The 20907-nt window shown below is 35.1% G+C and overlaps 3 protein-coding genes across 3 annotated transcripts; 1 reads left to right on the top strand and 2 right to left on the bottom strand.

Moving 5' to 3' along the window:
• Nucleotides 1-11138: 11138 nt before the first annotated feature.
• Nucleotides 11139-13425, bottom strand: HLH54F (basic helix-loop-helix domain-containing transcription factor HLH54F). Its single transcript, XM_035868376.2, has 2 exons — nucleotides 12636-13425; nucleotides 11139-11666 (listed from the first exon to the last, which is right to left on the bottom strand). The coding sequence occupies exons 1-2, from the start codon at nucleotides 12957-12959 to the stop codon at nucleotides 11457-11459; spliced, it is 534 nt and encodes a 177-aa protein (XP_035724269.1). The 5' UTR covers nucleotides 12960-13425; the 3' UTR covers nucleotides 11139-11456.
• Nucleotides 13426-14661: 1236 nt separating this feature from the next.
• Nucleotides 14662-17443, top strand: Yeti (yeti). The gene is made up of 3 exons (XM_035871729.2): nucleotides 14662-14941; nucleotides 15026-15410; nucleotides 15498-17443. Exons 2-3 carry the CDS (start codon nucleotides 15041-15043, stop codon nucleotides 16010-16012), a joined length of 885 nt encoding a protein of 294 aa, XP_035727622.2. The 5' UTR covers nucleotides 14662-14941; nucleotides 15026-15040; the 3' UTR covers nucleotides 16013-17443.
• LOC118443995 (uncharacterized) lies at nucleotides 17370-19145 on the bottom strand (the record flags this gene model as incomplete). The annotated part of the gene is made up of 4 exons (XM_085654969.1): nucleotides 17370-17840; nucleotides 17953-18021; nucleotides 18111-18281; nucleotides 19048-19145. Coding segments are annotated over 4 exons (636 nt in total), but the record flags the coding sequence as incomplete, so codon positions are not given.
• Between the last annotated feature and the right edge of the window lie 1762 nt (nucleotides 19146-20907).

The following is a 20907-nucleotide window of genomic DNA, read 5'->3' as shown; positions in this document are numbered from 1 at the left end:
AGAGAACGTAACAAGGACCACCTCTGTTCTCCTTTGACTTCGTGTCCGTCTGTTTTCTATCGAAATTTTTACGTTCACGTCGCGAGTAACGGCGATGAATCCATTTCATGGTCATCGTAGCGAGAAAGTTGTGCAGGAAAGTTCCTATCTCTCTCACTTTGCCCCTTCCACATGAAGATAAGCGAAGCAAAAACATGGCGACAAATTTTGCGAGAAGTGACCGGAGAGCGGCTTTTACGCGTAAGTTGCCAACGTAGCCGCAGGGCTAGCAGGTAAGCCGGCAAAGAGATAAAGAAAATAAGAAGTAAAAGAAACGAAGAGAAAAAAGAACGAGAGATCCGAAGAAGGTAAAGCCCAGCGACGAAAAAGAAAAAAAAAGAGACAAAAATGCAGTGGCTCGACTCCCATATATATATATATATATGTATATATATATATATGTATATATAAATATATATATGTATGTACGTGTATGTATAAGTTGCATTGTGCTTCGAGATGCTAAATGTTTTGGTTTTTTGGATATAGAGAATGCATTTTAGTGCACCTGCTGTTAATGTTATATTTTGAGAAATGGACTTATTCATATGATATATATATATATATATATATATATATATATATATATATCTTTTTCCTCTCTTTAATTATTTACATGGAATAAAGATTTTGTTTAATACAATAGTTATTTCCTCGCGATAGTTCGTTAATAAAAAAAATAATAAAATCATAAACGACGATAATAAATTTATTAATATTGTAAAGTGATAGTTTCCCTTCGAAACCAACATGTCGAAAAGCGAATGATTGGTTGTAAGACCGAGCGAACGAGACAATGTGGAAAAATTCAGCGCGAAGGTGAAGAGAATAAAAAATAAAAAGAAAGAAAAAAAAAAGAAAAAAAGAAAAAAGAAAAAAGAAAAAAAAGGGAGGAAAGGAGGAGAAGATGGTGAGAGAAAGAACGTGGAGGGGAAGGAGCGTTCGCAAAGGCGACCGAAGGTGGCTGGTCCGGTTGGTTTGGCCCCGTGGGAACGCGTTGGTGGCCAGCTGCACTGATTGCCGTGAGAGGACGTGACGTAGTCGCGTCGGACGTACATACAGACAAATACATGGTTAGATACGTGAACGTAGATAAGTGTGTAGGTGCGCGAGCGAGCGTAATGCGCTTTTGCGCGTGTGCGTCGTGATCGGCTCGGTGGACCGAGAGTAGAGGGAGAGTCCGACCGACCGAGAGTGGCTCGGCAGTCCTGTCGAGAGGCAGGAAGAGGACGAGAGGAGAGAGAGGTGCGAGAGGAGACCGGTGGGGTGCGCGCATTCCAGAGAGGCGCCGGCCAGTCTGCGGCACACCTGCGCGTTCGGTTGAATCACGGCGCCTCCGACATAACTCGATCTCTCTCTCTCTCTCTTTCTCTTTTTCACTATCCTTTTCTATCTCTTTCTCCTCACATGCTGTTTCTCTCTCATAGCTCCAACGACGTTCCTTCCTTCTCCTATTCGCTCGCTAAAATGAGCCCGCAGCTCGTTCGTCTTTGTCGGCCTTAACCATGCCAACACGTTCTATCTTTATCCGTCTCGCACTTATATTAGTGGTATTCGCTATCTTTCTCTCTCAGTTCCCTTTATTCTCGGCTACACTCGTTTCGGTGCCGAGACTCTTTCCTTGACTCCTTCTCCGATTCATCTTCTATCTTCCTTTTCTTTATTATACTTTCTATCTTTCTTTTTCACCCAAGCACTCTCCGACGGAGTGCTTCCTGACGGACCCTCCGCAGGAGGACCGACGGCCCCCGAGAAAGCAAGCGAGGGGGCAGCAAGCGAGTATGCAACAGAGTAGGGCTGATGTTACGTACGATCGGAGGCGTGCAGGTGTCCGTTCGTTCGTCCGTCCATCCGTCTATTCGTCCGTTCATCGATGCTACGCTGAGATCTAAGCCAACACCGTCCAGTCTCGTAGCGAAGGCTACAAACGATCACCTGTTTAGCCAATCAAGACACCTGTTCCCTCTCGTACTCTCTATGATTTTTTCCCATTCATTTTTGCAAAATCATCGTCTAAAATAATCCCGTAGTGAATTATAGTTTTTTAACTCGAAACGTCATATATCGTCATATTATACATTCCATGGATTATGATTTTAGCAACAATTCGTTTTTCCTTCAGACTTTGCTATTATTCGAAAATCAAATGAAAGAGACCAAAATAATTTGGCGTTCTTTATTACGTTCTTCATCTAAAATTTGTTTTATATTAAAAGGATTGAGATAACAGAAGTATGAGGAGAAAAGAATTGCACAGTTAAGACGGTAAAAGGGGTGGGGTGAGAGAGACACGAGACACCACGATAATCTCGCCGGACGTGAGAGACTCGAGACTCATTCAGTGACGTGGGAACGCGTGCAGATACCATTCATAAGTCGGACCGTACGAGCGAGTACCGGAGAACTCACGAGCGTGTATAAGCGATCGTGCGCCCGTACGAACGCGTTCCGTTGTTGAAAGGGTCGATCGCCTGTCTCGGTTTATTGTACGAAGTTACCGAAGTGATACCGAAGGGTCATGTCGATGATGGATCTCATCATGCGCCTCCAACTTTCTTTTTCCAATACGATAATAATCTATTAAATATATATTTCCCATTAAGTTGGACCTTTCAAATAAGGAAAATAATAATATTTTCTTTCATGAAATTTTAATGAAGTGAATGATTCAAAATAAATACGCATTGTTGTAAACGTATATAGTTCATTTGTTTGTCTTCAATGTCGGATCATAGCCATCGCTAGAGCAAAGCGAGAGAGCCACCGAGAGAACCCGCAGCCTTTCCTTCGCGGCTCTCCTCTCTCTCTCTCTCACTCTTTCTCTCTCTTTTTCTCGCCAACGAGCGTCGTGGGATTCGTGGGAGCCTGTTTTCCGTTCTTGCCTCGTTCCATCGCGAACACGGACCCCATGTCGTTGTTTTGTGTTGTACGACCACGGAGCTGAGCTCGAATTTCTGCCAAGATCGGAGAACGAGTGCCCCCGGGCGACATCGTCTTTGGACCCTCTCAGAGAAAAAGGGATTGAAGGAGACTCGCGAGAATTGCCGAAATCGTTTCAGCCGATCGTAGTTCTTTCGTTTTAGTCGTTCACTTCGAACTTAGGTTCGTGCGAAAATCGATAAGAGAAACAGACAAAGAGAGAGAGAGAGAGAGAGAGAGAGAGAGAGAGAGAGAGAGAGAGAGAGAGAGAGAGAGAAAGAGAGAGAAAGAGAGGAAGAGAGAGAGATAGGGAGAGAGATATAAGAAGAACGTGGACTATATTAACTGTTTTAGAGAGACTAAAAACGATAGAGAATGTATTCTTTGTGCTAAAGATTCGTTATTACATTATATGTAACATTGTTATATCATCTTAAACATATATATATATTCGAGGGTAGCTATGATCGCATCTGCACTCTGTAGGGTTCTAGGAACCCTAGCTTTTTTAGGGCTGAGATCCCTGAGAAAAGCATAGTATTCGTCCAGGTGTCGTGAATAACAGCACCTGGAGGTACTTCTGTTTACCGTTACTTTCGTTTGCGCTCGTTAAAACATTTCCAAGCTTTCCGTCGAGAAAAGACAAAGCGTTCTTCTTGTTGGCCTCGACTACTTGTAAACAGTATTATATATCGATTGTGATAATATCATTGGAATACGAATTTTCGATGAATTCTTAGATAATTTATGTGTCCGTCTGAAGGGAAAAAAATTTCGAAAGAAAATTTTTTCTTTACGAAAGAAAACGAACTCTGTGGATTCTTGACAGATGATTAGAAGGAAAAAGAAAAAAAAAGGAAAAAAAAAATATGTACACATAAAAAGATATCTTTTGATTATATTATCGACTTTTTCCGCTGGATTAACCAATGATAAAAGAACACTTGGGTTTGTAAACTTTATTGCATTTCCTCTTGATGAAAGAGAGGGGAGATATGGGAAATACGATCGGGCCTTTGGGGTCGAGGTCATCGGGAAAACTCGAGAATCTGTGCAGGTGTCGGGTGAATTACGACAGCTGTTTCGTTCCCTTCTTAATTCTCTTTCTCTCCCTTTCTGCTTGGAGAAACCGAGGTTTTCCATTTGTAATTAATGAAATTCTTTAAAAGACACCTGTGCGGTAGAGATGGTCACACAGGTGGCATTCGACTGTACAACGATAAAGCCGAGCTCTCGTACAGGTGTACGAGGCAGGTACTCGAGCACTCTGAATCGGGTACTCGCATTGGTGAAACGGTACGTCGGTGAAATCACCGGCTAGGATGTTTACGACCGTTTTGGCGACCGATCGCCAACGACGACTTATCGGTTCGTTCGAGATTACGTCCGACAACGAGAAAAACGTTTACGAACTCGGTAAAACGATTTCGTTAAATTGAGTCCTTTCGTTCGAGCATTTTGTCATGAAACGATACTTCCATAAAAGACTCCATGGGTTTGTCGAGTTTAATACGTTGATCTCTTTATTCTTGATAATCTCTCGAATTACAACGCCAAAGATAATTTTTTCCTCGTTATTGTCCGTGTCGATGGAGTTGCTGTCGTTAATAATAATTATCGATCGTTAAAGAATTCGAAAGTTTCAAGGAACGATCGATAAAGTTCTTTGCGAATGTCTCCATTGTTTTCTTCATTGTTACCGGATAAAGCAAACGAGTCGTTTCTTTACAGGCTGACCTCCTCGAAGGACGACCCGTTTCACCGACCGAAATGAGCGCTCGACTGTAAAAGAGCGGCCGTTGAGTCACGTCTCTTCTACCGGGACAATTCGTTACGTTCCACCGGTTTCGAGGTGCGACTAACTTTAAGTTCTATGAGAAGGTCCGTTCGACCTCCTACCGTGAGGTACGAAGGAATCCTCTATGAAAGGATCCGTATACACACCTGCTCGTCTTTTCATAATAACGTTAAAGAAGAACAATCAATTGATTGATCTAAGTATTTCTTGAATTAAACTAATAGAAGTTGTACGATGCATAGTGACGATTAGATAAGACATTTATTGCGAAACAGTTTATCTGGAGGAATGATTTCAAGGATGTATATAGTTAGTTTGATATAATATATAATCAATTTATTATAAGATTAGAAAATAACATCTTTGATCACATGGATATTATGCAAACACTTAGATGGGCCTATGAGATTTGGAATCTGACACGTTTATTTACAGATATCGTTTATCGCGATACGTCGAAGATACGTACATTTAAAGATGTAGAGGTCTGTGTATGTTTTTCTTTCTCACGCATAAATCCTGACGAGTTGGACATCTTCTTTCTTTATCTCTCTCTCTCTCTCTCTCTCTTTCTCTCTCTCTCTCTCTCTATCTCTCTCTCTCTCTATCTCTCTCTCTCTCTCTCTCTCTATCTCTCTCTCTCTCTCCCTTCCTTCCTTCGTTCCTTCTACGCGACCACCCAACATCTTCGAAATACCTTCTTTTAAAGAATTCCATCCGAATTTATTGTCGGCTCCTTGAATCCGCGCTTTTATTAAATCTGCTATCTTTTAACACTCTCTTAATACATTTAAAACGCTATCACATTAGGCTCGTCTTTAAATTCAAAATATTTTTGCAAGTTTATCAAACAATACTATCTATGTAAAATTTTAGATCATTTTAATCATCCAATTTTAAAATCAAAAATCTTCAAATAAATATAAATATTTAACATTTTGATAGATTTAATAATTCGTTTATACGAATAAATTGAATTATTAATATTATTTACATGATCTTCATTTTCAACAAAAATCAATATCAAGAAAATGAATTTAAAATTGTTAAGAATTTTAAATGATATTCAAAATAATACTTTAAACATTTATCAAACACAAACAGACAGAAAGACCTACATACGATCAAACTGATTGCCAAGCCCATTGCAGTTAGGTGAATCCCTTAAAAAGACTCGATAGGTTTTTCCGATCGATCCTTTCGTCAGGCCCGTTCCTTCCTTTTTTAGTATTCGACTTTCATGACAGGGAGGAAAAAAGGAAAAAGTACTCTTAGATTCTCGGATATCTTGTAGTAGGCGTAGGCGCTTTCGTTTCACACAGCCCGTTGCCTTGCGCTGTCCGTGTGTACTACCTGTTGCACGAGAGAGAAAGAGAGGCTGGATGTTGGACAAAGTGGTCTCGAAAGGAAGAAGAAAAGAGAGAAAGAAAAAAGAGAGGGAGAAAGAAAGAGAGAGAGAGAGAGAGAGAGAGAGAGGCGATACCATGTTCGCTCGTCTCACCTCGCTCCTTCCTGATCGCGACGACGACGACAACGACGACGATGATGATGACGATGGTGGTCGTTGTGGTGGTGGTGATGGTATAGTGGTGGTCGGAGGGGTCCACGATCTCTCTCTTTCTCTCTCTTTCTCTTTCTCTCTCTCTCTCTCTTTCTCTCTCTCTCTCTCTCTCTTTCTTTCTTTTACTGGGTCCTAGACGGCAGGGAAGGCGGCAGGGAGGGGACCCTGGCGACAGACTGGCGGGCGCGCACCTGCACTCGGCTCGGCCTCTGAGAGAGTCGAGGCTGCGAGCCATCGCTGCGAACCGCGGCTGCGAGCCGACAATCAGGGCCGCACTCGCGTAACGAGACGTCGAATCGAATTGGTGCATTCCTTCGTTTCTATTCATTAATAAATGAAAAAGAAAGAAAACAAAAAAGAAAAGAAAGAAAAATAAAATTCATATATAACAGGATGAAGACTTAGAAATATTTTTTTTTCTTAGAAATATTATTTTCATTTTTTTCAATTGATTACTTCTATTAATAATGGACAATTTGTTTATTTAATAATTAAGAGGATATCACGGAAAAATTAATTTTGTAAAGGACAACAATTATTAGTGATAAGAATTATGATTATTAAAAGTCAAGTGGAAGGTACGATTTATGACGAATTTTAAATTGTTTTTGTTTACGACGTAACGAATTACGAAATATATAATATTCGTAGGAACGATTAAGGTGTTAATTTATTAATATAATTTTTGTCGTGGACATGTCGACTTTTAAGTATTGACGTGATTACGCAATCTTTTTTTCCAAGACGATTTCTCCTCGGAAACTCCAAAGGTCTCTTCGTGTAGGAAGTTATGTAATGTTAAAAACGGAGAAGCTGTTCGTTAGGTTTACGACTGTGAAATCGAAAAAGGCGAAAGATCTTATTAAATCTCTTATTTCAAATCCTTTCGGGTATTAAGCGCCACACAGGGACGCACCGTTTGCTATTGGAATTTCTTTTTCATGAGAAGGACTTTGAACATTTATAATGCTTGCCATTTAAACTGTGTATTTACTTATATACGCAGGAAAGATCTTCTAATGAATTTTTAATGAGTTTTTTTTCCTTTCTTTTTTTTTTTAATTCAAAAAAAAGGGAAAGATATAGCTATGTATACAGAAAGAAAGAGAGGGAGAGGAAGAAGGAGAGAGAGTGAGAGAGAGAGAGAGAGGGAAAGAAGAAACAGTTTAACCTTCAATCGATTCATAAAAGAGCCGAGTAATTGTTGTAGGTGAAACTCAATTAGCGTAATTACCTCTATAAAAGAAGTCGATAGGTTCTTGGTAAGCGATCGGAGCATAAATGCATGTAGGTAGGCCAATGTGATAACGCTTATCTCGAGGAAACACACAAATGCCCTGGCTCGTAGCTAAGTTTGCATATCAATGGGAATTCTTAAGAATAGATTTTCACAGGAATCGTCTCTATGTTACCAGTATCAGAGTGTCTTGTTAGTGGAATCGATTTTTATTGAAAATTACAATCGAAAGACTGTATAGGTATTTATGCAAACAAAAAAAAAAAAAAAGAAAAAATGAAAAGAAATTACGAGCTTGAAGAATATTTATTTAATAAAAAAAAGGAATATGTGTTAAACGAAATGATTAAAAAAATATGATAGAATTGATTTTAAAAAATTGACGAAATTTCTAATCGAAATCGATAGATTTTGAGGTATAATATTAAAGATATTTTTATGCGACGCCCATGCAAAGGCATACCGATAAACGTTAATGATACGTAGAATCGCTGTGACAACATGTATTTTCTCTAGTGGCGCTATCGAGAATATACCTAGGCGTGTTCGCGTGCAATCTGCATTCGCCGTAATTACTATTCGCAGCCGCGCAATACGACATCCAGTTCTATCGTTGCTAATTTCTACTTTAGATTGCGAACTGGAATCGTTGCCACGGCTGTTCACGGGTAAGAGAGAATTCACGCTCACACGTAATCCGCGTATCACTTTATGAATCGTTTCTTCTTATCAAAAAACGAGATTTGGTCGAGAGACGTCAAGTGGATTCACGTTCAATTTTTCTGATTATTCTCTTTTTAAAAAAATTTCTTTTAAAGATATAACGTGAAGCAAATTTTCTTTAAATTATAATAGCATTTACTTCCATTGAAAGCGTTAGAACGTATTTACGTAGAAGAAAATATGACGAGAGACATTGATTTATGTAATTCTCTCTCGAAGTGTCATTTCCTCTTAACGGAATAAATGCGAAAAAATATATTCTTGTTAGATGTAACAAACAGCAGCTGGTCGATCGTTAACGGTACTATTTTCTTCGAGTGTGTCGCACAGCTGTGTTAGAGGGTGGCTCATCGAGATCGAAGACAAAGGGGAAATTGGAGGACCGCTGATTTCCCGATGATAATTGGTCGCAGACGGGCCTGCGTCGTAATTGATAAGAAATAAAGAGAGGGAGAGAAAGATGTAGATTGCGTGGTCCGTGTACTTGTTTTGCTCTTATAACTTTATACCTCCTTGTCGTTTGTACTTGGCGTACCTCGGCTATCGCGCGTATCTTTACGTATCATCGTGTGTAGGTGCTTGCGTACCCGTAGTCCGACACGGGGAAAGACGTTTGCCGATTATGTAGACGGTCGCCTTGTATGCCGCCTCGTGAGTCGCATCGTATCGCACGGCATCGCACTATACCGCATTGACCGACCGATCGTTTCGTCTTTTGAACACGTGTGCTCTTATCAGAGTTCATTTTTCTTTTCGACGTACGATAACGCTCTCTCTTTCTCCTTCTCTCACTCTCTCTCTCTCTCTCTCTTTCTCTCTCTTTCTTTCTTTCTCTTGCACTCGTACTAGCAAAGCCAGTCATTTCCGTTTCATGATTTTTCGTGGAAAAAACATATAGCCTTTGTGTTTAATTAGAATATAAAATAGAAAATCACGTTAGATTTTATTTTTATATTTCTAACTTTTCAAGCTTAATAATTGAGACAGGATGAAAGAAAACAGTTGAGTGATACCGGAACGAGGTTCGACTAGCGTGAAAGAACTTTGTTATTTCTTCGAGAGTAGGTACGTACATACGTACGTACGTATGTACGCACACATCGAGAAAATTCAGGGCAACGCTCCGATGAAACACCTGCGTTGCCTCGTCTCGCTCGAAATCACAACAACTCAATGAATTTTCATCGGCAATAGGAATGAATTTTCATTGAGCATCGTATAGCTTTTCAATACGCATTACCATATTTTTCTTTTTGTATTTCTTTTTTTAATTTTCTTTTTTCTAGTATTATGTTGTCGAGGTAAAATTTATTGAAATTATCGTAAACGTTATGGCAAATGTTTACTTAGTCATATACATATTAGCCATATACATATTTGCCTGGGATATTGTCGCTAAGAATAAAATCAAGATTTACAAAGCCTTGATCGAAATCAAGAAACTTGCTGGTTTTTTTTCTCAATCGCCAGTGATACGCCATGAAGGATGTACAAATGATGTTGTAACGCGCAAGAGTCGTAATAAGGCCGACTTGCCTTGATAATCTCATATGCGTCTTCCGTGCTTTTACTTGGCCATGTAAGTTTTTTTTATGATACGATTTTTTTTTTTTATGAGAATAGTGAAGAGGAAAAAATCGCGAAAAGCCTAAGTAAAAAGGATAAATAAATTTTTATTTCTTTATTATACAATAACAAATATAATATTTGATAATTTAAGAAATAATTGTATTTGTGTAAACATTAATATCAATTTTTAAATATTACGATTAAGTTAAGTTATTTGTTGATGTAGGAATAAATTTAGTGTAAGAAGTATTTATATTAAGTGCTGCCATCTCGTGTTGTGTCATTCTTCTATTGAACTTTAAGTGTTTAAAGAAGGATAATATAAAAAAAACATGAAATTCTTTTTTCAATCGAGCCAATAATAGTTACAATTATCTTCTGGTATTTGATTATTATCGTTAAAGGGTATTTACCGATCGAGTAAGATAAAAGTAAAACATTGTTCAAGCCTATATATATATCGGTAATAGCTAGTAATAGTAAATTCCTGTTTCATCGGTTGATAACAGTAGATATTTATTTTGCCAACCCTGTACTTAATGGATAATAGTAGATTTATTAGTAAATAGATCAGATTCAAAATCAGATGAGATCAATGTTGGTAATATAGTTCAATTTGTTGGTAACTTATATTTAAATACTTTTATTTTGTAGCTAGTGTAATTTATTTTATTAATAAAATAGGATCGAAATAATAATAATAAAAAAAGAAATTTCTACTATAGTTTCCAGAAATATTTAATAAATAGTCTTATGAAAAGTATCTTTACGATTTTATCATTGAACATTATTCATAATTGTTCTTCTATTAAAAAAAAAATATATTTTATAATAATATATTAATATCCTAGTATAAAATATACATTTTAAGTAATCAATCGCGTATGCTAAGAAAAATAAAAATATTACATTAAAATCTTTTCGTCGGAATGTGAAAAGAAAAGAAAAAAAAGAGGCGGTGAAGTAGAGTCAGACAAATGCGAGAATTATAATTTTTTAAGGGCGGTCTGTTGAGGCACAAAAATGTCAAGCGATACCGACAGTTTTGCTCGATTTGTCCTAGAAATAGGATATATTATTTTAGCATTGGGTTTACACAAAAGGTTCTTCGTACTGTTTATTTAACTTCGAATCTTCTTTCCTTCTTACGTTACCATATCCTTCCTCTTTTAGTTTCCGGATATAGCTCTCGTACTAAGGACAGTTATCGAAAAGTATTTATTTCTTCTAAACAGTTACGAAACAAATAGTAGAATTTTCAATTGATAAAAAGATTTTATTCGACTAGTTCGCATGTTTTGGTTACAATTACAACAATAATCATCCATGGCACATCATAATGGTTTTCATGTATTAATAGTAATTTAATAAATAACACGGAGAGAGAAAAAGAAAGAGAGAAAGAGAGAGAGAGAGAGAGAGAGAGAGAGAGAGAGAGAGAGAGAGAGAGAGAAAGAGAGAGAGTAATAAGGCACTTCCAAATAAATAGATTGTAAATTGCCTTGAATATGTGCACAGCATACATTTATTTCTTTTTTAAATTCTTCTCTCGTTAAAGGCACGATTTCGTTATCGGGAAACTTTTCAAATCAGCCGTTCGAAAAGTAGGATTAAAAATAGGAGAGCTGTGCCTCATGATTGTGAGTATGATTGTGACGCATGGAAGCATTTTGGTGTCCACCGTGATGGAAGTTTTGAATATCGTTGCTTCCTTGCTGTCCCCGATACTGATTAGAACTGGCAGAAGTCGAGGATGACATGTTACAACTGTTATTCATCAACATCGAGGCATTTGTTCCTTGGATAGCAAAAGGCCATGACTATAAAGCAGAAGAAAGAACTTAATTATTAAACTTATAAACGTATTGACTGAAAAGAGAAGAGCTGTTCGTAAAAATATCTAAAGCTGTATCTTGAAATAGTCTTGAAATATTTCGTGAAAATTTAAAATACCGATTCTGAATATTTGACCGATAATATATATATATATATATATATATATATATATATATATATAAACAATGGACATTCATAAGACCTTTTTCTTGAAATAAGCCGAACGTTTTAATAAGAAAATAGTGCTAAAACTGTTTTATTTCTTGCTATAAAACAAACATCCCTCTTCAAACAACAGAACAAAGTTAGAATTAATGGCAGCAAAGGGTAAGTGGGAGGTTTTAAAGTGATTCAATCCACCTGGAGAGACATAAACAGAGAGGATGACTTCGAAGACGACGTTTGCCGTCGCGACGCCGAATGGATCCACCTGGCGCGTAGCGTATTATTGTATTGAGTAGTTATAATGATATAGAAAACTATGATTATTCCATTTAAATAAGTTATCGTTATCTTACATCAATACGATACATTTTAATTAAAATAATTAATCGTTTCAGTACCATTGGATCTGTTAAAAAATACGATCGAAAAATGTTAAGCATGTCGATCGTGGTCGTTTTTCTTCTGATAAACAGTAAATATTATCATATCTTATATACTTATGAGTATAATAATGAAAACAATCTCTAAATGAAAACAGTAAAGACACATATCGATAAAATCTGAGCGTGCGATCAATTTGTTTCTATGGACCAATGATCGGTAGGAATTTTTAAACAGTGAACAGAAGTGCGATCTTGCGATCTTCATACTCAAATGGTTAATATTAATAAAGTTAAGTTTGTTTTTTTTTTTGTGTATAAATTATCAGAAAGAGTTTATTTATTTTAGGATGAAAATTAATAAGAAAATTCAAACGATTAAATGGTAAAATATAATCGTGATCTCACCAAAGCCAAGGACAACGATCTCGTCGTTTCCGGATGAGAATCTCCGTCATCTCTGAGAACGGCACGAAGATGAGCGATATAAGTTGCAGCTAAACGAAGAGTATCGAGTTTACTAAGTTTCGAGTCTGGTGGAATCCATGGAAGGGTTGTTTTTAATCTGCAAAATGCTTTGCTTAAAACTCGCATCCTTGCACGTTCACGAGCATTAGCTGCGTTTCTTGGGGCTCGGCTATCCATATCTTCTTTGCTAAATTTTTCCTCCGACGCGAATTCTTCCTCGTCGCATTCCAACGATGGTGTCGACGCTCGACGTTTCCGTGGCATCTTCGATGTTAAAATCCTTATGTGTTCGTTGAAATGATAAAGCGAAAAATTTATCCCGAAGATCTTATCGTTGTCGATCAATTTCGATAAGAGGAGCAATAATATTCGTAATATTTTGATCGATTAGAAATTTGTTTATTTCTTTTTTTTTTTTTAATTTTTTTTTTTTTTTTTTTTTTAATTCTTCTTTTTCTTTCTTTCTTTTTTTCTTTCTTCTTTTTTTTTTAGAAACGCAACTTTTGTCGAAAAGTTTGACGGTCGGAGACACCGCTTACGCGATACTAATTGTCAGCTGAAGTATCTCCAAGGCGAAGAGGAGAAGAAGATAAAGAAGAGAGAGACTTGGGAGGAGAAGTAAGGCGGAAGTAGAAGCACGTTGGTGGAAAGTACCACGAGATCTGTGGTGTCCAGAAAACCGGGCGGAGCTTTCGAACTTCTACGAACCTCCTTCTTTGAGCTTCATCCTCCTCTTCGCGCTTTTCGAATGTTTTCATCCAATAGCTTGGTAGCTGCGTCATCTGGAGCCACCTGGAACATCCTTCTGTCTACCGTCTTTTTCTAAGCACTTACTCATTTTCATACGCACATTGCTTTGTCTACGATCGTTTTGACGTCTATTAAATTTTTTTATTTCCGTTCTCTTAGCACTTCCGATAAATTTCGTTTGATTTCTTTTTTTCTTCTCTCTCTCTCTCTCTCTCTCTTTTTCTCTTGTTTTTTTCTTTTGTTTCTTTTCTCTTTCTCTTTTTTTTCTTCAATTTTTTACTATCGAACTACAGAGTAATAAAATAATCAAATTTATAATAAATCTTTCATGGCGATACGCAATTTGGAAATTGATTATAATTATATATTGGAATTTTTTAAAAATACATATGGTCTTTTTTTACTTAAACTCTTACATTTGAAGAGAAAGGTCATATAACATTAATCCCCCTAAAATCCTCGTTGACTGGCAGTTAATCGTTTCGTTGGAAGCAGGATTTGAAATGGATCCTGTAATATGAGTATTACAGTGACCCAAGTGAACTCTGTTAGCATCTTAGAAAGGACTAAATTATTGCTTGACAAATTTGTAAAAAATCTCTTGCAATTTGAAACGACTTGATATTTTTTTGGAACATAATCATACGACGATCCTTTTATCAATATATATATATATATATATATATATATATATATATGTATATACTATCATACTTTTAGATATATAGATGATAATGATTAATATTATTAATAAAGAACATTATGCATAAATAGAAATTTGATTAGAATAATTAATATATTGATAAGATTCGTCATTTACCTTTTTGAAAAATTAATCAGGATATATAACTTTAAAGAACAGTAAAATTAAATTAATATTAATATATATATATATATATATATATATATATATTTACTTTATTATTCTTTATTTATATTTTAGATTACAAGATATTCTCGATATCTATTATCTGATATATATTCGTAATATCTAGTTTGTAGTAGTATTATAGATCAATAATGATTGGTAAATAGAGATACTATATGAATAACCTATCATATATCTCCGTTAGTTTCAACGCGCACGAAAACTTCAATGTAGATTCGTGGTTGAGAACTAGCCAATCAGAATGTTCATATTCTGTTAGTCATGTGACCATTTCTAAACTTCTGATTCGTCGTTTAGTCGAACTTTCAGATAAAGATGGCAGTCTATACACGCTCGAACGTCGCTGAAGATGCGTGCTAAATGTGATTGTTAAGAATGTTGTACGTTTTATGATTCTTGATTGTATACGACTTTAACCTTTCTAATTGCTTATGAAAGCAATATTTTCTGCTTGTTCAAAACAATTGTTTACAATCTGTTTCGTAATTATGCAAATTGGTAATAGCTGCGATTGAAATAATAGTCAATTTATACAGTAAGGAACGTTCCCGAACATTGAATATTAACAAGATTTTTTTTTTATAAAAATCATTCTTTTTCAAAAGATGTAAGTAATCGAAATAATAATTTATATTTTAATCCATTATTGTATTTCACAGTAAACATGTTCTCTTAATGTATGGTTATGTAGATTTCAAGTATAAAAATGTCAAAAGAGCATCAGTTACCTTCTGATTCCGATGAAGATGATGAGGATTATGTTCCTGATGGAGCTGACAACGAACCTGTATCAGAAGTAGATTCTGAAGGTGAAGTAGAAAGTGGTCCGGAAGATGAAAATGATGAGAATAAACGAGAAACTGATAAGATAACAAGCAAGAAAAGAGGTAGACGTTCTGTCAAAGATAAAAGTACAAAACGTAAGAAAAAAACAAAAAGAAAATTAAAAGGTGCAGATGATTCGAAAGAAGAAGAGGAACAAGAGGAATCAGAAACATCGGAAAAGAAAGAACTTACAGAAGAAGAAGAAAAGAAAAGAGCAGATTCTTTGTGGGCAGATTTTATGAAGGATACCGGTAAGATATTATAATTTATTATTGTTCAATTTAATTTTCAAACGTTAATTATATTTTTGACTGATATATTATCCATTTCTATAATAGCGGTAGCTCCAAAACCAAAAATACAAATCCCAACGAATGGTCCAAAAGAAAAATCTTCTACTTTAATAAAACCAAAAGTAGAAGAAAAAGTGAAGATAACAAAAATATTTGAATTTGCTGGTGAGGAGGTAAAAGTTGAAAAAGAAGTATCAGTGGACTCTGCAGAAGCTAGATTATCCTTAACTTCTGCTGAAAATTCTGTGAAGACAGATGCCTCGACTTCTCCTGCCGGAAGAGGAAGAGGAGGAGGAAGAGGTATTAAAAGGGGTGGGTTAGGAGGTATTTCCTCTGTTTTAGGACAGATTGGAAAGAAAGCAAAAATTAGCACATTGGAAAAGTCTAAGCTTGATTGGGACAATTACAAAAAGCAGGAAAATTTAGAAGAAGAAATTATAACTCATAATAGAGGAAAGGATGGTTATTTAGAGAGACAAGATTTTCTTCAAAGAGCAGATTTACGGCAATTCGAAATTGAAAAACAATTGCGTAACTCTAGTAGACGCAGTACACGATAAGTCAATGGTATGATGAGATAAAGAAGAAGAAAAAGAAAAAGAAAAAAAAAAAAATAAGCAAAGAAAAAAAATAAAAAAAATTCCAATTTTCTCAGCTTGCCATTGTCGGGTACCAATAATACGCATTTAGCTTAAACAATTACTGGGACTATCGTCGTATTTCGTTTAATGCATAAGAAAAATTTGCCTCGCTTGGCTTGCCAATCAGCTAAATCAGTTTTATGGTAGCGATTGACAACCAGATTTTTTAAAAGAGACTGATCATTCCACTGTATCGAGACTAATTCTCTATATGTATCGTGTAATAGTTTAATTTACTTTTTGCGAGCATTTGTCTCGTCCAGTCGTATCGTTACAGAACTTCGCATCGAAGCAGGATATTTGAAGCTTGATGCTTCTCTTACCGATTATATTCAAGTGATACAAGCTTCAATTTCTTTTATTCAATACAATACAATAGTTTAACTAGATAATGTAAATAAGAGTTGGCCCTATAGAAAATATCACAAAATTACCGAATATTAGAAAGAATGATGCGTGCATATGGTAGAGTATGAATCGTAATACTTATATATACGATATTGATTTATTGAACTATCACGATCACTGCCTTTGGCGAGTCATACGAAGAGTACGTTATTTTATTTATAGATAATCATTATATATATATATATAATCATTATTTATATATATATATATATATATATATATATATATATATATATATATATAGAATCACAAGATATGTTACGAAACGCAGCATAATTACACTTACCGTAGTTATTTTTATGTTTTTAAAGATCTGTAAAAACATACACAGACTTTAATTGATTTTTATTAATGGGACATAGGCAGTGGACGATCTAATAACTAAATAAGTAGTGTATATATATGACATGTTTACCAACATGAATTCCGATTAAAACTTAATTTCAATTTTTCATGTAACTCAGGTCACAGTTTCTTAAATGTATTAACTTTGCGATATATTATCGCATCATTATACGTCAAAATACTTTACGTTTGTGGACTTAATAACCTTATGCAATAAAGATAAAGAAGCAACAGTTTTTGTCAACGATCTATTGAAAATAGAGTCGGACATAGCGATTGTGTTTACATACAAAAATGTATACCTCTACGTATAATATTCAATCCTTTTGAAAAAACGCCTTGTAAATACGACTGATCTTGAGGTATCATGCTAGGTAATAAGGTAAATAATTAATATAGAAATTATCGGAACATTATTTTATATAGAAAAACTAGCTGCATGGTATTGATGCATATTCACATTTTCAATCGAAGCTGTTATTACGATATCTCGCAGAATCTATCATAGTTTTATCATCTGGAAGAAAAATGTTTTTCTTTTTTTTTTTTTTTTTTTTTGAACGATACGATTTTCTCGATGTTTTCTCATGTTTCTTCATGTTTCTTCATGTTTCTAAATTAATTATTTTTTTCTTTGAGTTGTTGTGAATTTATATATATTTATTTGAAGATACCTTTATGAAGTATGACAATTAGTTAACATACATTTCTGTACGTGCAACAATATTCATAGCTTTGGGGTGAATTACGTATTACATGTGATTTGCAAGATTTGGATCTTTTAGATCTCTTAGAACTTTTACAACAAAAGAAAAAACTTCTGAGACATTTTCTTAGCCAACTAAATTTTCCTTTTTTCTTACAACGAGATCGATGTCGCTTTTTTTTCTTCTTCTTAGGTTCGTAACATTTTTTGATTCTACATTCGCAACATCTTCCTTCTTCATTCTCTTCGTACCGATGAGCCCTCTCTTTCATTCTGGATTTTTTCGGTCTGTAGGATTTTTTTTTTTAAGGATCTTATTCACAACGTTGCACCAAAGAAAACGAGACTTTTTGTACAAATATTATGAATCTTTGAGAGTATAAATATATCAGTATTTTACCGTGCTTTTGTCAGTGAATCCGTGGATGTGGCATGTTCTGTGGTAGTTTTTAAAAGTTTACATTTTTTGCTAAAGATAAAATAATTTTACGTGAGATATTTTTTTATATTTATTCTTTTTTTTTTCTCTTCTAATTCGTATATATAACAGAAATTTACTTTTTGCAACATATCCCACAACGATCATTTTTTTCTTGTGGCTTTTTATGCTTTAATTTCGTACATTTTGTTCGTTTATGCTTGTTGCGATACTCTCGTTCACTATCGGAGGAAAATGTTATGCATGGCTTTTCATGAATTTTGCATGAGTCTTTCTGCGATTTTTGATCACTGTAAATTTTTAAAGTAAATACATGAACAGAAATATGAGAATAAAAAAGACAAGATAGCGATATCAGAGACGGAATAACATACTTAAAATATTTATTCAAAGGACACCTTGGATCAGTACATCTCTTTGGCATTTTTTATTTCCGCGAAAAAAATATTGTACATATCCTTGCAATCTAAATGATCCGCTGATTATATTTAATATATATTATAAAGTAATAAATCAATTAAAATAAATCGCGATGATCGAATAGTACTTACATTGGATATACATTATTTGTTGCATATTGTATAACTTTAAAGATTTTCAACATTTTTCTTTTTTAAACATTCAATCAAATTAATATCAGCCGTAATGTATATTCATATTATTGTTTTAATTTTCTTTTGGATAGTTTTGCATCTTAAACTTAGAATAAGATTTTGAGAGTAAGCACGAAGAATTTACTTCTTTTTTTAAATCAATCTTTTTTTTTTTTTTTTTTTTTTTAATTTTTAGGATTATCGCCTAACCTGAGCCGTATTCACGAATATTTGACAGCTCATGAACTTGACAATATTTCGTATCGATATTTAATCATATTCTCGCAAAAATATCCAAAAGTAAGATCGCGCTTAGAATGAAAATAAAAAGAGAGTTAGAGTGTGAGAGAGAGGAAGAAAGAAAGAAAGAGAGAGAGAGAGAGAGAGAGAGAAAGGGAGATGAAATAAAAAAAAAAAAGAAAAGAATACGAGGAACGGCATCTTCCTTCGAACATCTTCTTACCAGTAGTTTGTTAACTCGACGTATGTGTACGATGGCCAACAAGCAAGAGTATCGACGCCAGACTGGCGGCCATTAGTTGCGGCCTTGCCATCGGCAATTTATTCACCAACCGGAATATCTTTCCAGCCGTTCGGCAAGCCTCTTCCATTCCGGAGCACGATCGTCAGAATCTCATGGATTTTCTACTTTTCATACGTTCCACACGAAATCAGAATTTACTTTGCTGAAAAAAAAAACAAGTTAATGGTTACAAATTGTTATTATTATTGTCATTATTATTATTATTATTATTATTTTATTATTATTATTATTATTATTAATATTATCCTGAATTGAGGAAGTTGAATAAAAACGAGCGATTAATCGTCGAGGAGGTAACTATACTTTACTTCGAGCTTCCGTAATAACTATGCGTACTTTAAAAGCTATGGCATGGTTAAATATAAGCCGCTTTATTACGCGACTCGTATATATGTTCTCCCTTAAGAATTTCCCGGCTGCAAGTAATAATGTATGCTGTGCGTGCGTTATTATAAACGCATCTCCGGTAAATCTCTAGGTCGGTAAAATGGGAAAGGGAGAAAAAGGATAGGTGCGATAGAAATGATGAAGTGATCGTCATTGCGAGGGATGATGGGGTGTTAGTGGCATGGGAATTTAAAGGGACGAATACGAAATTTGCCAATAAAATGGAGAACGTATGGCTTTGTTTGGCCAAAAACGAACATGTTTGGTAAAGTAAAGAAGAGTTAACTGTGAATAATAATTTAGTTTCCGTCGAGAGAAAGGATTTCGTTTTGCGAACGTAATTTCGTACTGTGATCGATGGAATTTGCAATGCTAAACGAATTCATTTGTATTCGGGATTAAAGTCGAACAAGGATAATGATTTTATTGGCGTTTATATATTTCTGAATCAAGGATTCGTGTTTCAATTTTCCTTTTTTTTTTTTTTTTTTTTAATTCTGATCGTTAATTATTCGCAAAGTTCATAGATATATTTAAATCAATTTAGAAGTGATATCCCTTTACGAGGAAGAAAAAAGAATACAAGTTAAAAAGTATTTCCTTGAAAAGAACGATCGATGAATCATTTTTTTTTCGTGTTATTACGTAGGATAGTAATATATCTGGTTGGTTCATGGTCGGTAAGCGATAATGAATGTAAAAAATATTTCGCAGGCGGATCAATGAATGAATAGTCACCGTCGAGATATAGTTTATGATGAAGGATAAGTTTAGGATGGAAAAAGTGCGTACGAGGACTGATTCCTTCTCCATCACGGATAATGTATATGGTACATAGAACAAAAAGGGATATCCACTCGAAAATGCGGAGGCCACTCGTGCCTAAAAGCACTTGGATCGGTATGTGGATCGATTACATAAAAGAAACGTGGCGCGAATTAATGGTAGACACGAAAGCGTGGTACGAGAGGAAACGTGAAAAAAACCTTGAAAAGAAAAAGAAAAATAAGAGTAATTGAATCGAGAGTAGGAGCAAAGTGGAACCGTAAGGCTTTCTTTTTTTTTCTTTTTTTTTTCTTTTCTTTTTTTTTTTTTTTTTTTTACATTGTTCTTTCGCACTGGCTCAGTTTCTCTCTGTTCCATCATTTGACGTAGGTATATCTACGTGCCATGACGTGTTCTTCTTTGGAATTCGACGAGAGACGGTAGAAAAAGCAAAGCGTTAAACGACGTGCGCGTGTTTTACTGCTATTTTTAAACGTTTCGATGTGTAATGTCTAAAGAATGATATTTTTAAACGAACTTACCAGGCCATTGTTCATTCGTCGCAATTATTATTACAAGTTGAATCTACGTCGTCTTGATTATTTTCTTCGTTAGCGTGTCGAAGTA

Source organism: Vespa mandarinia, chromosome 2, assembly GCF_050613455.1.
Source record: "Vespa mandarinia isolate Hongniang chromosome 2, ASM5061345v1, whole genome shotgun sequence".
Classification (NCBI taxonomy): domain Eukaryota; kingdom Metazoa; phylum Arthropoda; class Insecta; order Hymenoptera; family Vespidae; genus Vespa; species Vespa mandarinia.
This window is presented reverse-complemented; position numbering and strand designations above follow the sequence as displayed.

What these genes read in the sequence shown, in the direction of transcription:
- HLH54F (XM_035868376.2), bottom strand. Translation starts at nt 12,959, where the DNA reads ATGCCACGGAAACGTCGAGCGTCGACACCATCGTTGGAATGCGACGAG. An exon ending in GATCGTTGTCCTTGGCTTTG is followed by an intron (nt 11,667 to 12,635) that starts GTGAGATCACGA and finishes TCTGCTTTATAG; the next exon opens with TCATGGCCTTTTGCTATCCA.
- Yeti (XM_035871729.2), top strand. Translation starts at nt 15,041, where the DNA reads ATGTCAAAAGAGCATCAGTTACCTTCTGATTCCGATGAAGATGATGAG. An exon ending in AGATTTTATGAAGGATACCG is followed by an intron (nt 15,411 to 15,497) that starts GTAAGATATTAT and finishes TTTCTATAATAG; the next exon opens with CGGTAGCTCCAAAACCAAAA.